Consider the following 16,288-nt stretch of genomic DNA (forward strand, 5'->3'; position numbering starts at 1 on the left):
CATGGAAACAGTGGCATGGTTTATGTCAAATTCCCAATCTTCCTGCTGAGACCACAGACACAGAATCTGTATGATACTGTACCCCTCAAGAATTTGAACTAATGAAAGGTGGACTTGTGCTTTTTTTTTTAAAAAGAGCTTTTTTTCAAGAGTTCTCAGAAAAAAAAAAAAAAAAGAAAAAAAAAGCTCCTCGTCTGGTGTAAGGCTGGTGGGGTACTTCAAAAGCTCCTGCTGTACAATGAAGAGACAGAAGACTGGAGGGAAGGAGTTAATTACATGCATTGATTGATGGATAAGGTACACAGACAACCAATAAACCTGAGCCAGGCTGCCCCGGAACGCTCCCCTGCCAGGGCTCTGTCTGCTGAGGGTCAGAGGCAGTGTTTTCTGGTCAGTGCCAGGCTGGAGCCAGTCCTGGGCCAGGGTGCCCAGGCCTCCAGCAGGATTTCCCTGGTGGATGACACCAGCATGGGCTACAGATCCGTCCTAGGATCCTGCTCATCACTCGCTGTTGGCCTGGGCCTCAGTGCCTGTGCCTGCCCAGCCATGTAGATGCAATGGCCTGCCTGAGAGGAGAGTGGGGAAAGGGAGAAGGCCCGGCACAGTGCTGGGGAAGACTGGAACAGAAAAAGAAGAAAGAAGGTTGTGAACACGGCTGGCATGCAAGCCAGTGAGGCCAGTGCAGAGCGCACATGCTCAGATGATGATGTCCTCCTGGATCTTCTCTCCCAAGTAAAAGCGGCTGAAGAGGAAGGAGTCCAGGTTGATGGTCTGGAAGCGGCCCTCCACTATCATCTCTGCCACAGCTCGTCCCACACCAGGGGCCTGCTGGAGCCCATGACCACTGAAGCCAGTAGCAAAGAACATGTTGACAACTAGTGGATGGGGGCCCACCACACCATTCTGGTCAAAGGTGTTGTAGTCGTAATAGCCGGCCCAGGCGTTCTGAACCTGTACGTGCACAAAATGCTGGGTTCTCAGGAAGGCTGCAGCCACGCTCCATCCATTCATCAGGGGTCAGCACGAAGTACCCTCCACCCGCTGCTGAGGGGTCCATGGGATGGGATGGGTCCCACAGATTCTTTAGCAACTGTGACGTGGAGGGATTAAGGCAGTGGACAGGTCCAAGGGGACCAATATGCTCCACTGTCACCTGTCCCATCCAATGTCCAAAAATAAAAAGGAAAACCAGTCCCTGCCGGTTACCTTCAGAGTCTCAAAAGCTGGGACCCTCTGAGCCAAATGGGGCCACACCTTGTCCTGGAAGAAATCATGGTCCACTTCCAGGTTCCCTGGGTCCGGTTCTTCCTCCTGGGGTGAGAGGTGGAGACAAGGCTTACGCTGCCTAAGACACGACAGACCCAGACTTGTTTAACAATCCCTGTGTAGGTAGGGGATGGGGAGAAATGGTCCCAGTTCAAATCTGGAGGGGGCTGCAACATCAATTAACGTAGCACACAGACCCCAAAAAAGCCTGATTTGTTTTTGAGACGGTGTTTCACTCATCGCCCAGGCGAGTACAATGGCGTGATCTTGGCTCACTGCAACCTCTGCTTCCTGGGTTCAGGTGATTCTCCTGCCTCAGACTCCTGAGTAGCTGGGATTACAGGCACGCACTGGCACTGCCACCAGGCCCAGCTAATTTTTGTATTTTTAGGAGTCAGGGTTTTGCCATGTTGGCCAGGCTGATCTCAAACTCCTGACCTCAGGTGATCCACCTGCCTTGGCCTCCTAAAGTGCTGAGATTACAGGCATGAGCCACCGCATCTGGCCAAAAGCCTGAGTCTTTCGTGACAATTATTTGATGTCTCCTTGCCGGCATGTCCCACTCAGCTTACCTCAGTGGGGCTACGGCCACCTAGGTAGTTGCTACCTAATCCTTCCCGGCGGAAATAGGTTCCACTAGTGTCTGCAACGAGCGGACTCTCCAGGCCTGGTCCCTGGGGGCAATGCCACACATACACATACCTGCGACAACCACTGTGGTTATGAACTGCAAAAACAGTGTGGCCGGCAACCCTCCCCAACCATGTACACACACACACACACACACACACACACACACACACACACGACCGGCAACCCTCCCCAACCCCCCCCCCACATGGCCGGCAACCCTCCCCAAGCCCCCCCACACACGGCCGGCAACCCTCCCCAACCCCGTACGTACACACACACACGCACACACACATACACACACACGGCCAGCAACCCTCCCCAACCCCGTACAAACACACACACACACACACACGGACGGCAAACCTCCCCAACCCTGTACAAACACACACACACACACACACACACACACGGCCGGCAAACCTCCCCAACCCCATACAAACACACACACACACACACACAGACACACACACACGGCTGGCAACCCTCCCCAACCCCGTACAAACACACACACATGCACACACACACACACGGCCGGCAACCCTCCCCAACCCCGTACACACATACACACACACACACACACACGCACTTATCTAACTTTGATGTCATTTTTCTTTATCTCACCAAACTCCTCAGCTGCCCAGAGGGCAGTTACCTTTTCCTCGGCTCCACAGGTAGCTTGGTGCCCTGCAGGGTGTCAGGCGGCCCCTTCCCAATACCAGCCAGTGCTGCAACTTGCGCAGACCAGGCTCCAGCTGCATTGATCACTATGGAGCATTCCACAGGCTGGTATTCCAGGCTGTTGTCCATCTTCACCTGCAGGCACCAGAGGGTGAGGGGTGGGAAGGCCTGGACCACATACCAGGCACCCGGAGAGAGGCACTGCTTCCTGAGCCTTAGTTTCCTCAGACTGGAAAGTGGGTCAAAGAAGACCAAAACAAGGAGAGTCACTACCTTCCCCATCCCTCCATTTTGGTAAGGAGATCGCCAGACTAGAGACTTACGTGGACTTCATAGATCCTTTTCAATTTCACCTCTTTCTTATTTTGGGTCATCATGCGGCTAGATGAAGAGACAAAACCTGCAGAGAAGAAAATGAAAAATAGGCCTTGGAGGCCCCGAAGAGGAAGGAAATGGGGATTTCACTGGTTTCTTAAGGAAAGAAAGCTGGAAGGATGGGAACTTTCCCACAGATACTGAAGCGAACAGAGATGAAGGAACTGGCATGAGCTTGGCCACACTCTGACAGGACAGTGCTGAGGTGAAATCATCAAGCAGATCACAAGTCACAATACCGCTCAGTGAGGAGCTTGGGTCAGGATGCCTAGGACCTGCCCTCAGGGGAGACCCCTTTCCCTCTCCAGCTCTTGCTTAGCCTGTGAGTGAGAAGAGAAGACCTAGTTGAGGCCTATGCCCTGGTCGCTAAAGGAAACAAGCTCAGACTCACGTGTCACCTCTCCCTGGCAGAAAACGACTCCCATGGACTGGACCTTTCGCCGAAGCCCCTGGAGCAGACACCAGGGGTCAAACCAACCTTCGTCCTCCATCCCTGTGATAAGAAAAAGAGAACTCACAAAGAGGGATGAAGACTCCTGCTCTCTGATTGTATTTCCTGTGCCCCCAACCCCTCTCTAGGGCTTGTAAGCCGGGGAAGGTCATCTTGACCAACTGAACCACAGAGACACAGTCTGCTGAAGGACAGGGAACTAGCACGGCCCAGGGCAGTCCCCGTGATACAGGAGGGAAGTGTTCTTCCTTCAGCTTGGCTGTGGGGTACCGAGACTCCCAACCTGTAGCACCCCTTAGTCTCTATCTTCAGGAAAAAAGTTGTCCCCTCTGCAAGCAAGTCTCACCATAAGACGCTAAAGCCACTCCCTCTGTGTTTATCCAGGGAAACTTGTTCCGAAGCTGATCAGGAGACATCAGACAAACTTTGGCTCCCTCCTGCCTGAGATAAATGTGTGGGTCGGTGTATGTGTGTAGAGAGGGGAATGTGCAGAAGGGTGAAGCATGAACCCCAGCTCCGCAAGTGGGGAGTCCAGCTCACTCATGCCACTTCTCTAACCCAAACGCCCCTATTTTTCCTCATTGCCTAGTGGCTGAAGACCAAGCCTCCTAGTCAGGCTCTTTAGCTTATGATTATCTTTTCTTCCCTACACCCGCTTCATCTCCCTGTCTCCCTTCAGCACACAGAGCTTCCTATCCTGGTCTGTTCCATGACTTTTTTTTTTTAATTGAGTCTGGCTCTGTTGCCCAGCCTGGCGTGCAGTGGTGCCATCTTGGCTCACTGCAACCTCCTCCTCCCAGGTTCAAATGATTCTCCTACCTCAGCCTCCTGAGTAGCTGGGATTACAGGCACGTGTCACCACACTCAGCTAATTTTAGCATTTTTTGTAGAGAGAGTGTTTCACCATGTTGGCCAGGCTGGTCTCGAACTCCTGACCTCAGGTGATCCACCTGCCTTGACCTCCCAAAGTGCTGGGATTACAGGCATGAGACACTGCACCCAGCCTATTCCATGAACTTTCACGATAAGGTGGTAACTTGTTCCCTCCACTCCTGCGTAGTTCCACTTCCTCTTCACTCCTTGCACAATCCTGTTCATGAGCACAGATATCTCCTCTGGGACACTGTCCCCCCAAAGGCAGCATAGCGGAGGCACCAACAGAACACTCACAAGCCAGACTACTGGCTTCAAATAAAATCCCACTGCCACCACTAATTAGCACCTCATGTTTCCTCATATGTATAGTGGGGATGTTCTGATGATTAAACGAGTTAATATCTGTACAGCATTTAGGATATTAATTGATGTCACTGTGAGACTTGAGTGTTTGTTAAATAAACATAAAAATAAAGCCTTCGGCCACATTGCATCGCAAAGATGCCCACCCTCACCTGATTATGAGAATCATTTAGAGCAGGGGTTGCCAAATCTGACCTGCTGCCTGTTTTCGTAAATGGGCCACACTCTTTCATTTCTACTTTTGTCTATGGCTGCTTTCATGCTGTGATGGCAGACTGGTTGCAATGAAGACTGTACGGCCAGCAAAGCCTAAAATATTTACAATCTGGCCCTTTACAGAAAAAGTTTGCTAACTCCTGACTTAAGGTTCTTGTTAAAAACCCAGACTTGTGGGGTCCTTCCCTAGAGATTCTGGCTTATTAGGTCTGGGATGTATTCCAGGTGGTTTTCATGATCTGATAAACTAGGAAGCACCTGGCAGTGTTTTGTCCATATCCGTGGTATGGCACTCCCATGGGGTATTGCAGGTCTCTGTGTGTATTTTCTTCCTGACACACTGAGCTCCTAGACTGCAGGGATCTGTCTTGTCAACTCCACCTTCTCAGTTCCTAACCTGGTACAGGAGTCACCAAACACCTTTGGCCGCAAAGCAGCTGAGAGTCTGTTCCAGGCACCCACCTCTGCATTTTCACGTTGTTCTCCATGGCTGCAGCATCCTTTTCTGAAGCCAGCCAGAGGTAGCCTAAGGGGTTGAACTGGAGGTCCAGGGGAGGGGCATCGACTACAGCCAGGTGCTCCTGTGTGCAGAGAGAAGCTCCTGAAAGAGGCTGACTTAAGGACACCAGGGAGAGTTTTCCTGCCTTCTTCCCCCACAGCTCCTGGGGCTCAGGGCCCCAGACCTTGAGGCACCACCACTAGGAAGAAAGGCCAGGGCCCCCACTCCTAATTGCCTGACCCATTCCTGCTCTCTGGCTACCTTGCTAGCTGGGCTGCTCCTCCCTCTGGGCTAAAGGAGGGGTTACCAGCCCAAGATCCCAAATATCATTGCACCTACATTGATGTTCCGTAGAAAGCTGGCTGAAAAGAGGGAGAGTTGGATGTTCTCAGGCAATGAGAACTGCTGATGAATCCCACCCAGTGAGAGCGCACTGGAGGCCTGTGAATACTGTGGAAAAACAAGAAAAGTTGAGGTAGACCAGTACCCTATCACGTGAATAGAGCACTGCAATGAAAGATTCGAGCTACACACCTAAAGTTTAAGGGGAGTCCTATTTGCAAGTCTGTAATCTAAGAGGAGTTGAGGTGCATAGACCCACGTGTAAGTCAACTTGAAGACAACAGTGTTTAAAATCGGATGTGCACAGCAGAGAGGGTCAGTCATCTGGCAAGAGCTGACACCGTGGTACAAAACGGTAATGGTCTGGAAGGATGTCCAAGGGCAGGGGACTAACATTTCATCTACCATTTGGAAAATGAAAGCTTATGATTGACGTAGAGTAGCAAGGCTTGTGGCTAGCTGGCAATGCAAACAGGAACATCTAAAGTGCAAAAACCAGCCAAGTGGTGACTAATGCCTGTAATCCCAGCACTTTGGGAGGCCAAGGTGGGTGGATTGCTTGAGCTCAGGAATCTGAGACCAGCCTGGGCAACATGGCAAAAACCCATCACTACAAAAAATACTGAAATTATCCAGGTATGGTGGTACACGCCTGTGGTCCCAGCTACTCGAGAGGAGGACCACTTGAGCCTGAGAGGTGGAGGCTGCACTGCACTCCAGCCTGGGCAACAGAGCGAGACCCTGTCTCAAAATAAATAAATAAAATAAAACGCAAAAACCTCAAAAGTAATGGGGCCTAACAGAAGCAACTTGAAGGCCAGGCATGGTGGCTCATGCCTGTTATCCCAGCACTTTGGGAAGCTGAGGCGGGCAGATCACTTGAGGTCAGGAGTTCAAGACCAGCCTAGGCAACACAGTGAAACCCTGTCTCTACTAAAAATACAAAAAATAGCTGGGCATCATGGTGTGTGCCTGTAATCTCAGCTACTTGGGAGGCTGAGGCAAGAGAATCACTTGAATCTTGGAGGTGGAAGTTGAAGTGAGCTGAGATCATGCCACTGCACTCTAGCCTGGGTGACAGAGCAAGACTCTGTCTCAAAAAAAAAAAAAATTGAGACAACTATAGCTTGAATGTAAGCTCTTGTGACCACAGCTGTGAGATCTCGAAAAATCCAGTATTGTGATATCTGCTTTCAAAGCACAAACCTTGTTGCCATGCTTCCTGGTTTGACTGAGGAAAATCCTGCAACAATTTCATAACAAGGTCCAAAGCATAATCTCTGCCCTTTGTATTCCCCAAGATTGAGGTCTTTCCCCTCCTCTCCTTCCCCTGTCCCTAGAGTCCTTAATAGAATGCGAGTCATCTTTTTTGCCCCACTCCTGACTCTGCCCTATCCCGGACCTCACCGTGAGGTCCCGTTCCACCACCAGCACCCGAAGAGCACCTCGCTGCTTCTCCAGCTTCTTCAGCCAATAGGCCGCAGACAGGCCAAGTACCCCACCTCCTATGATCACCACATCCGCGTGGTCGGGGGGCAGGTGGCTGCTGTCATACAGTGGAAGCAAGGACGTTCCAGGCAGCGCTGACTGGATCTTCTTCTTAATCTCAGACAACTTCTCCTCCCAGTCTGTGGGATGTAGTCAGGGTCAGAGGGCCATATGTTTCCTTCCCACATGGTGGGGGCAGGGGGAGGGGGCTGGAGGATGGGCATAGGAAAAAGTGGGCTAAACAGATACAAGTCGGCAGTCCCCACTGTCATCGTGTCTCATAAGGTCACCTTGCACCCAATAGTGTTGCCAGTTTTCTGAATGGTCCACATGCCATCAGTCTCCTGTTCGATGTACTGTGCCAAGCACTGCAAGATTCAACTTCCTAAAATTAATTTTCTACATTTACCTCCTGCATAGACATCTCCTGATTCCGGCTCACATACTCAACTGCACTGTCATCCCCACTTAGATCTTCCAGGTTTCTGGACCAAGAGGCCCTGGCACACTCCAAGTCACAGTATCCTCTGCATGGCACCTCTAAGTGGCACCTTATCCTGACTATCCATCACCACCACCAAACCTACATTTTTTTTTTTTTTTTTAAAGATGGGGTTTCACCATGATGTCCAGGCTGGTCTTGAACTCCTGACCTCAAGTGATCCACCCACCTCGGCCTCCCAAAGTGCTAGGGTTACAGGCGTGAGCCACCGCGCCCGGCCCTGAAACCTACATTTACATCCTATCTATAATCAAGTCCTGAGGACTGGCTTCCAAATAACTCCTCAATCTGTCCCCTTTCTTTCGCTGCCACCGTCACCCTAGGCCAAGCCACTATCACCTCTCAACTGGACAAATGCAAAAGCATCCTAACTGTTCCCACTGACCCCACCCCCTGCAGCAAACATTTTTACAATATAGCTAGAAATATCTTTTCTTTTCTTTTTGAGATAGAGTCTTGCTCTGTCGCCAGGCTGGAGTGCACTGGTGCAATCTTGGCACACTGCAACCTCCACCTCCCAGTTTCAAGCGAGTCTCCTGCCTCAGCCACTCCAGGAGCTGGGATTACAGGTGCACACCACCACACCCAGCTAATTTTTATATTTTTAGTAGAGACAGGGTTTCACCATGTTGGCCAGGATGGTCTTGATCTCTTGACCTTGTGATCCGCCCGCCTTGGCCTCCCAAAGTGCTGGGATTACAGGCGTGAGCCACTGCACCTGGCCAGAAATTTATTTTCAAAACACAAATTTAATCACAAATGGTCTCACTTAAAATCCTCCAACAGGTTTCCATTACTCTAAAGACCAAAGTCCAAAGCCTTAAACAGGGCCTGTAAGGTACTGCACAATCTGACTCCTGTTCCTCTTGTCCTCCCCTACACTCTAGCCCCTTGAGTTCCTTGATGGCACCTTATTTCCTCCCACCACAGGAAACCTACACGTGCCCTCTCTGCTTTGAAACTGTGTCCACTTCCTTGCCTAGTTAATTCCTTGCTCAAGAAAGCCTTTCTTGATGCCCTAGACCAGGTCAAACTCTACATGATCTCTTGGACACAACTGCAACTTTGAGTTTGTGATTGCTACATACTCTAAAATCCATAAGTGGGGAGGCTGTGTTTACCTTCACTGAATCTCCAGCCTCTCTCAACACCTGGCATATTCTAAGCACTCAATAAGTACCTTAAAAAAATGAATCCCTTTGCCATTTCATATCTCACTCAAACTCTCCTCAGCAGCATTGGAATCCTTCTTTGGTCTGGCCTTAGCTTACCTGTCCACACTACATTTCATGTTACTACTCACACTATCTATTTAGGTAGCTTTTGCTAGTTCCTTGCATAAAAACAGTATTTTTCTCCTAATCTGCACTCAGTTCTTCACAGACTGGAACACACACCTTTCTTAAGCCAGTAAACATTCTTCAAGGCTGATCTCAGTTCCCACCTGCTCCATGTACTTCTACAGTTATGCTAGCTAGCAGTGCGGGAATTTCACTGTCACCCAGGCTGGAGTGCAATGGTGCGATCTTGGCTCACGGCAATCTTCACCTTCTGGGTTCAAGCAATTCTCCTGCCTCAGCCTCCCGAGTAGTTGGGATTACAGGAGCCCACCACCACACCCAGCTAATTTTTGTATTTTTAGTAGAGACGGTGTTCTATCCTGCTGGCCAGGCTGGTCGCAAACTCCTGACCTCAGGTGATCCACCCGCCTCGATCTCCCAAAGGGCTGGGATTACAGGCGTGAGCCACCATGCCCAGCCTCTATCCAGTCTTGAACTGGTCTATTGTCTATTGAAATTTTCCCTCTCTAGATAAACTCTAGCCGTCTTCCAGGATATTCACTGAATCCCGTCTTCTCTTCTCTTCACTCCTTCACCGCCACGGCACTAAGTACACTATCGCGGGCAAGACTTAATGCACATCTGTGCCACCTATGAATCAGTCTGACTGTAAGCCGAGGTGGAGAATAATGTGGGACATGTCACCTGAGAAGGATGGCCTTGGGAGCCATACACCTGCCCAGCCCCTAAAACCTCTGGTAGGCAAGCTTACCCCCTTCCCCAAGCCGACCCACTGTCCAGCCAGTGCGGGGCACGGTTCCGTGTCCCGAAGGGCACACAGCGGGAGGTTGGGGGCACCCCAGATCCACAATACCCTCTGTCGTCCTCAACTTTACCCAGAGAAAAGCCTCCTCTGCCTGGCCTCCGGGTGAAGCGGCCCCGGCGCACGCCGAGCGACAGAACCCTCGGAAGCATGGCCCTTCTGAGTGCGGACACCCTGAGAGAGGCACCGCTGCCTCTCAATCAACCCAGCCGTCACTGCGGCGCGCCAAACGCCATTCAGACGAGCGCGCCAATTGGCCAGCGGCCCCTCCGGGTTCCGCCCCCCCCGACGCTATAGGTGGCTATCTCCCTGTGACCTTTCCGGGAGCCCCACCCAGGCCCGCTCCCACCCACCATTGGCGGGCCTTGTGATACGTCAGTGCTGCGCGCCTTCGGGCGGAGATGGGGAGGGCACCCGGCGTTCTGAGCGGAAGTGCAGTTGAGCCGGTTTCCGGGGCCGCTGGTGTGACGTGTCCCGCGCTTGGCGCAGCAGGAAGCGGCGGCGATCGCGGCCTGAGTTCCCGGCGCCGGCCCCAGCTCCTCTGCCGCTGCCGCCATGCTCGACTTCTTCACCATTTTCTCCAAGGGCGGGCTTGTGCTCTGGTGCTTTCAGGGCGTGAGCGACTCATGCACCGGGCCCGTTAACGCGTTGATTCGTTCTGTGCTGCTGCAGGTACCGCCCCCGCGGGATCAGAACTCCAGGCTCTTCTTCCCTGACCCGGTCCATGGTCCCCTTGGACTCTGTTCCGCGCCTCCTCCCATTCTCCCCGCCCACCTCAAACTGGCCACTCACGCGTAACCCGGACTCCACTTCGTTTTCCTGCCCCCTTCAGACTACCCCGCAACTTAGTGACAGCCCCCACCTCTGGTGTCTGGACTCTAGCCGAATTCTGGCGCCTTTGGGATTTCCCTCCTCTCCCTCTGTTTACCCTCAGCAGCTTGTTTTTGTTGTTTCGAGGCTAGATGAAATAACAGATGGGAAAACACCATTACAAAACTAAATGGTGTATAGTCGCTAGTAATCTGATTGTTTATATGACTGTTGCCCTTTTGGCTCCCATGTGTCTTCCTCTCTCTCACGTCTTTCCCCCAACTTGTTATCTTCTTTTCTTTCTGGTGGAATGTCAGAGAGAAGTGCCCCAGCATCCTCTTGTCCTGGGGACAGACTTGAATTTGGGGGAAATGTATGCTTCTTTCCCAAAGGTAATCCAAACCCAGGGCCCAAACCTGGGTTTTCTGGGGATAGTCTGAACACTGAGACATACTCTTTTTCCAGGAGCGGGGAGGTAACAACTCCTTCACCCATGAGGCACTCACACTCAAGTATAAATTGGACAACCAGTTTGAGCTGGTGTTTGTGGTAAGTGGGGTGTTGTAGAGGGACAATGATTACATTCTTAGCATCGTCCTGATTATTAAGAGAACTCGGATTAATTGCAGCCGGTGTATATGATGATGTAACCCAGCAAACTAGAAAGGTAGATGGGGGGAAACAGCAGCTACTGGGCCCAGGCAGGGAGCTTGGCTGCCTCTCACGACAGGGAAACCAGCCAGGTGGCTGAACCTCTCTCTGAAAGCCAGGGTTGAGTTGGCTTCTCTCCATTCTAGGCTGGCATGTAAGCAGATCTGTTGGCTTTGTGTCTTCTCCTAAACAGGTTGGTTTTCAAAAGATCCTGACACTGACGTACGTAGACAAATTGATAGATGACGTGCACCGGCTGTTTCGGGACAAGTACCGCACAGAGATCCAACAGCAAAGTGCTTTAAGTTTATTGAATGGCACTTTTGATTTCCGAAATGACTTCCTGCGTCTCCTTCGGTGAGAGGCCTGCCTTCTCTAAATCAGTTTATTTCCATGATTTGATGAACTCTCTCTGAAGGTGGCTCAAGGGTGGTAAATGGGTGTGTTAAAAGACATTTCTAATTTGCTACCCAGTTCTTCTTGGGTGTGAAAGTCCTTTCTCTGGACTGTTATTTTTCCTCCTGCACGAGGTAGAAAAGCAAACCATTCTGTTTTGTTGTTTAGTGAAGCAGAGGAGAGCAGTAAGATCCGTGCTCCCACTACCATGAAGAAATTTGAAGATTCTGAAAAGGCCAAGAAACCTGCAAGGTCCATGATTGAGACACGGGGGGAAAAGCCCAAGGAAAAAGCAAAGAATAGCAAAAAAAAGGGGGCCAAGAAGGAAGGTGAGTTTGAGTTCTTTGGACGTACTGGGACATGAAGGGCATTAACACGGTGCTAAGGACTCAGGTGGTCTTTCTTCTGTCATTGCTTGTCTCCTTCTCACTCAAATGCTCACCATCCTATAATCCCCAGGCCTTGTGAACCCTAAGATGTTTGGTCCAAATTTCCTTTGAACAATTTGGAAGACTTTTAGCCATTGTCTAGTGGTTGGGATTGGTCTTTTTTTTTTTTTTTTCCTTCAGTGAGTTTTTCTCTAACAGGTTCTGATGGTCCTTTGGCTACCAGCAAAGCAGTCCCTGCAGAAAAGTCAGGTCTCCAAGTGGGTCCTGAGAACGGAGTAGAACTTTCCAAAGAGGAGCTGATCCGCAGGAAGCGAGAGGAGTTCATTCAGAAGCATGGGAGGGGTATGGAGAAGTCCAAGTGAGCACTCTTTCTCCAGTAGTCTCAAAATACTCTTATCTAGACACGATGGGTACGAGGGAATTCTAATCTCTGGCTCATGTTTCCTTTCCTACTTCTCCACCATAACCTTTTGTTCTATAACCTGTTGCAGCAAGTCCACCAAGTCAGATGCCCCAAAGGAGAAGGGCAAAAAAGCACCCCGGGTGTGGGAACTAGGTGGCTCTGCTAACAAAGAAGTCTTGGATTACAGTACTCCCACCACCAATGGAACCCCTGAGGCTGCCTTGTCTGAGGACATCAACTTGGTAAGAGGCAACAGGGGTCAAAGTGAAGGTTATCTTTAATAAGAAATTGGAAGTAGAGAGCGGGAAGGTGATACCTGAGTTTGAGTGAGGCGTAACTTATACTTGGAGCTTCCTCAAATGAAAGAGATAGAGCAATGTGGACTTCTTCCTCAGGGACCTTGGTGTTCCTGACCCCATCTCCTTTCCCCCTATCTTCCAGATTCGAGGGACTGGGCCTGGGAGGCAGCTTCAGGATCTGGACTGCAGCAGCTCTGATGATGAAGGGGCTGCTCAAAACTCCACCAAACCTAGGTAGGGAAATTTCAGGTGGGGGGTGGTATATGCATCTGCAGAACTGGTAAGATACAGCTCCTGCCTACTGGCTTGATGTGTATTTGTGATCTCCTGTCTCTGCAGTGCTACCAAGGGAACACTGGGTGGCATGTTTGGAATGCTGAAGGGCCTTGTGGGTTCAAAGAGCTTGAGTCGTGAAGACATGGAATCTGTGCTGGACAAGATGCGCGATCATCTCATTGGTAAGTTCTGAGGACAGGGCTGACTCATGTTCACAGATGGAGTAGTTAAGAGCAGAAACACCTAGTGTTTCTCACCTGTACCATAAAGGTTGGTTATTGCTGACATAGAACTGACATACCTGTCCCCCTCTCCTCAGCCAAGAACGTGGCTGCAGACATTGCTGTCCAGCTCTGTGAATCTGTTGCCAACAAGTTGGAAGGGAAGGTGATGGGGACATTCAGCAGTAAGTACCTCCGTAAGCAAGAAAGTGCTTATGGGTACCAAGAGGTTAAGTGCATAGAGTTTCATTCTTACTAGGTATGTGACTTTTGGCAAATTCCTTAATCTCTGTAACCTAGATTTTAAGGGTTATTGAGAGGATTAAATGAGTTAGTCCTTGTAATGTGCATCTGTTCTGGATTTCTGGGACAAGATTCTAATATTATCCTAGTCCCCTTAGCTCAGAAAGGTGTTAGGCATTTTTGAGAGCCTTCCTTGGGTTTCACAGCTGCAACCTTCTCCACCTCCCCTTTCAGCGGTGACTTCCACAGTAAAGCAAGCCCTTCAGGAGTCGTTGGTGCAGATTCTGCAGCCACAGCGTCGTGTAGACATGCTCCGGGACATCATGGATGCCCAGCGTCGCCAGCGCCCTTATGTCGTCACCTTCTGCGGTGTTAATGGGGTGGGGAAATCTACTAATCTTGCCAAGGTCAGTGCAGCTCCCCAGCCTGTCACCGATATTTCTGTATTTCTCATGTCTCAAAATCCTGGCTTTAGGTGACTTTTCTCACTTCTTTTTCACAGATTTCCTTCTGGTTGTTAGAGAATGGCTTCAGTGTCCTCATTGCTGCCTGTGACACATTTCGTGCCGGGGCTGTGGAGCAGCTGCGTACACACACCCGGCGTTTGAGTGCCCTACACCCTCCTGAGAAGCATGCTGGCCGCACCATGGTGCAGTTGTTTGAAAAGGGCTACGGCAAGGATGCTGCTGGCATTGCCATGGAAGCCATTGCCTTTGGTATAGTGCACGGGAAGTTCGGGGGCTTATTTGGGGTCACTTTTCCTCCTTGGGTTCTCTTGGAACTTGGAGAGGATCAGGCTTGTGTTCCTACAGACTCGCTGCTCAATTACAGGAAAAAGATCAGTTACTTGCCATGCTCTGCTTTTGGGTAGTATGTGTAGTTGCAGGCAAAGCTAATATGCTCTAACCAAAGAAACCTGAATTTGGTCACTTTTATCCTGTTGCCTTCTTTTTCCTGAATATGTTTGGTGTTGGCCAAGCATACATACAGTCAAGTTTTTCTCACATTACCTTGGAACCAAATCCAGAGCCCAAGACTGTGAACAGGTAGACTTAATAGAGCCAAACTAGGACTTTTTGAGAGGGGCAGTCCAGGTGTTCAGAGTTGACCACTTTCTTTCTCTAGCACGTAACCAAGGCTTTGATGTGGTGCTGGTGGACACGGCGGGCCGCATGCAAGACAATGCCCCTCTGATGACTGCCCTGGCCAAACTCATTACTGTCAATACACCTGACTTGGTGCTGTTTGTAGGAGAAGCCTTAGTAGGCAATGAAGCCGTGGACCAGCTGGTGAGAGTGTGGGCCCAGTTCCCTTTACAACCTAATAAGCTTTGGTCAATTTAGATGGTTCGTATACTTCTATCACCTTTCTTCTTTCCAGGTCAAGTTCAACAGAGCCTTGGCTGACCACTCTATGGCCCAAACACCTCGGCTCATTGATGGCATTGTTCTTACCAAATTTGATACCATTGATGACAAGGTAAACGTGAGACTGGAGGGTGGAATGAGCATCCTCCACAAAGGAGCTGAGGCTGCAAGGAAACCTTGGCTCCAGCGCTTCCTTTTCCTAAGAGGGTGAGTGAAAAGTGGGCTCGTGTTGACTGGCTGTCCTCCTTCTCCACTTAGGTGGGAGCTGCTATTTCTATGACGTACATCACAAGCAAACCCATCGTCTTTGTGGGCACCGGCCAGACCTACTGTGACCTACGCAGTCTCAATGCCAAGGCTGTGGTGGCTGCCCTCATGAAGGCTTAACGTGGCTCTTGCCCAATACCAAATCGCCGCTTTCCCCACAAGCCCTTCTTCCTGTATCAAGAATGTGCTTTAGAGTATGTGAGCAACTTGTCTTCAGTGTAGTGCAAAGGCAGAGTGAAGGGGCTTGTGGCTCCTTCTCATTTTACTCCCCATTCAGCACAGCTGCCATCTGCAAGGAGGGCCTAATCATGTTACAATCATTGCCCACTGACCCTCACCCAGTGGGTCTCCCCCTTCCTACTCAGGCACCCCCTTCACTCTGCCTACAGACTTAGTCTCATTACAGCTTTGACCAATGGTTGGAACCCAACACCAGAGCTTTGCTAATAATTACTGTGGTCAAGAGCCATCTGAGCCTAATGAGTCCCAGTTGCATTAGGTTAAGAGACTCTTTTAGAGCCAGCGCCAGGTCTTGAATGGCACCTCTCCCTAGGATACACAGCCTGCAGGTCCCTGGGACCTGGATGACACCCGCCTCACTGTGGCAGTGTATTGCCTGTTAATTGCTGCTAATTCTAATTCTGATGATGACTGCTACTCCATTGTTTACCCCAAAGCATCTGCTAGGCAGGAGTGATTTGTTACAAATGAGCAAAAGATGAGCCCCTGCTTCCCTCAGAAATAAAGGAGCTGAGCTGCAGGGTTGCATTGGGTTTCTCAGCCTTCAAACTCTTCCCACTCCCAAAATCCAGAAGTAAGCTTTGCATGTTCCCCTTCCTGGGAGGAAACCAATTGTCAGAAGGGTATATGTTGCCCCCTCCCCCCTCATCCTTCACTTCCTAAGCAGTCCTGGCTCTTCCTCATCACCCTCCTCTACAGTGCCTGGTAGACAAGTGCTACATTGAAGAATACAAACCTCTTGTTAAGACTTGTCCTGTAGCTTGGTATTACAGATGTGCTATTAGTGCAATAAGGTGACGGCTGTCTGCTCAGAGAAATACATAATTTATATAAGAAAATAAATTTCATAAATAAATTTCCTTTTAGGTCTTGGAGTTCTTTTATACGGGATTCAAACTAAAATTCCATAACACACCAACTATAGTTCTAAGGC

At 50.2% G+C, this 16,288-nt stretch overlaps 2 protein-coding genes across 2 annotated transcripts; one reads left to right on the plus strand and one right to left on the minus strand.

The window, feature by feature from the left end:
* Nucleotides 1–259: 259 nt before the first annotated feature.
* Nucleotides 260–10,159, minus strand: FOXRED1 (FAD dependent oxidoreductase domain containing 1). Its single transcript, XM_032284858.1, has 11 exons — nucleotides 9,866–10,159; nucleotides 7,107–7,327; nucleotides 5,697–5,807; nucleotides 5,321–5,439; nucleotides 3,750–3,844; nucleotides 3,344–3,445; nucleotides 2,901–2,977; nucleotides 2,552–2,712; nucleotides 1,839–1,968; nucleotides 1,207–1,311; nucleotides 260–951 (listed from the first exon to the last, which is right to left on the minus strand). Exons 1-11 carry the CDS (start codon nucleotides 9,942–9,944, stop codon nucleotides 697–699), a joined length of 1,455 nt encoding a protein of 484 aa, XP_032140749.1. The 5' UTR covers nucleotides 9,945–10,159; the 3' UTR covers nucleotides 260–696.
* A 38-nt stretch (nucleotides 10,160–10,197) lies between these two features.
* On the plus strand, nucleotides 10,198–16,217 carry SRPRA (SRP receptor subunit alpha). The gene is made up of 14 exons (XM_032284857.1): nucleotides 10,198–10,464; nucleotides 11,068–11,151; nucleotides 11,447–11,610; nucleotides 11,818–11,978; nucleotides 12,237–12,396; nucleotides 12,530–12,683; nucleotides 12,883–12,974; nucleotides 13,080–13,198; nucleotides 13,336–13,422; nucleotides 13,715–13,887; nucleotides 13,983–14,196; nucleotides 14,606–14,769; nucleotides 14,861–14,959; nucleotides 15,106–16,217. Exons 1-14 carry the CDS (start codon nucleotides 10,348–10,350, stop codon nucleotides 15,232–15,234), a joined length of 1,917 nt encoding a protein of 638 aa, XP_032140748.1. The 5' UTR covers nucleotides 10,198–10,347; the 3' UTR covers nucleotides 15,235–16,217.
* The last annotated feature ends 71 nt before the right edge of the window (nucleotides 16,218–16,288 follow it).

The sequence above is a fragment of the Sapajus apella genome, unplaced genomic scaffold (genome assembly GCF_009761245.1).
Source record: "Sapajus apella isolate SASKATOON/1434 unplaced genomic scaffold, GSC_monkey_1.0 scaffold16, whole genome shotgun sequence".
NCBI lineage: Eukaryota > Metazoa > Chordata > Mammalia > Primates > Cebidae > Sapajus > Sapajus apella.

Coding starts and splice junctions, on each gene's coding strand:
- FOXRED1 (XM_032284858.1), bottom strand. CDS start 9,944: ATGCTTCCGAGGGTTCTGTCGCTCGGCGTGCGCCGGGGCCGCTTCACC. Junction 3,446..3,749: donor AGTGGCTTTAGCGTCTTATG/GTGAGACTTGCT, acceptor TTCTTATCACAG/GGATGGAGGACGAAGGTTGG. Junction 1,969..2,551: donor CCTGTGGAGCCGAGGAAAAG/GTAACTGCCCTC, acceptor TGGTTGTCGCAG/GTATGTGTATGTGTGGCATT.
- SRPRA (XM_032284857.1), top strand. CDS start 10,348: ATGCTCGACTTCTTCACCATTTTCTCCAAGGGCGGGCTTGTGCTCTGG. Junction 11,152..11,446: donor AGTTTGAGCTGGTGTTTGTG/GTAAGTGGGGTG, acceptor TCTCCTAAACAG/GTTGGTTTTCAAAAGATCCT. Junction 12,684..12,882: donor TGTCTGAGGACATCAACTTG/GTAAGAGGCAAC, acceptor CCTATCTTCCAG/ATTCGAGGGACTGGGCCTGG.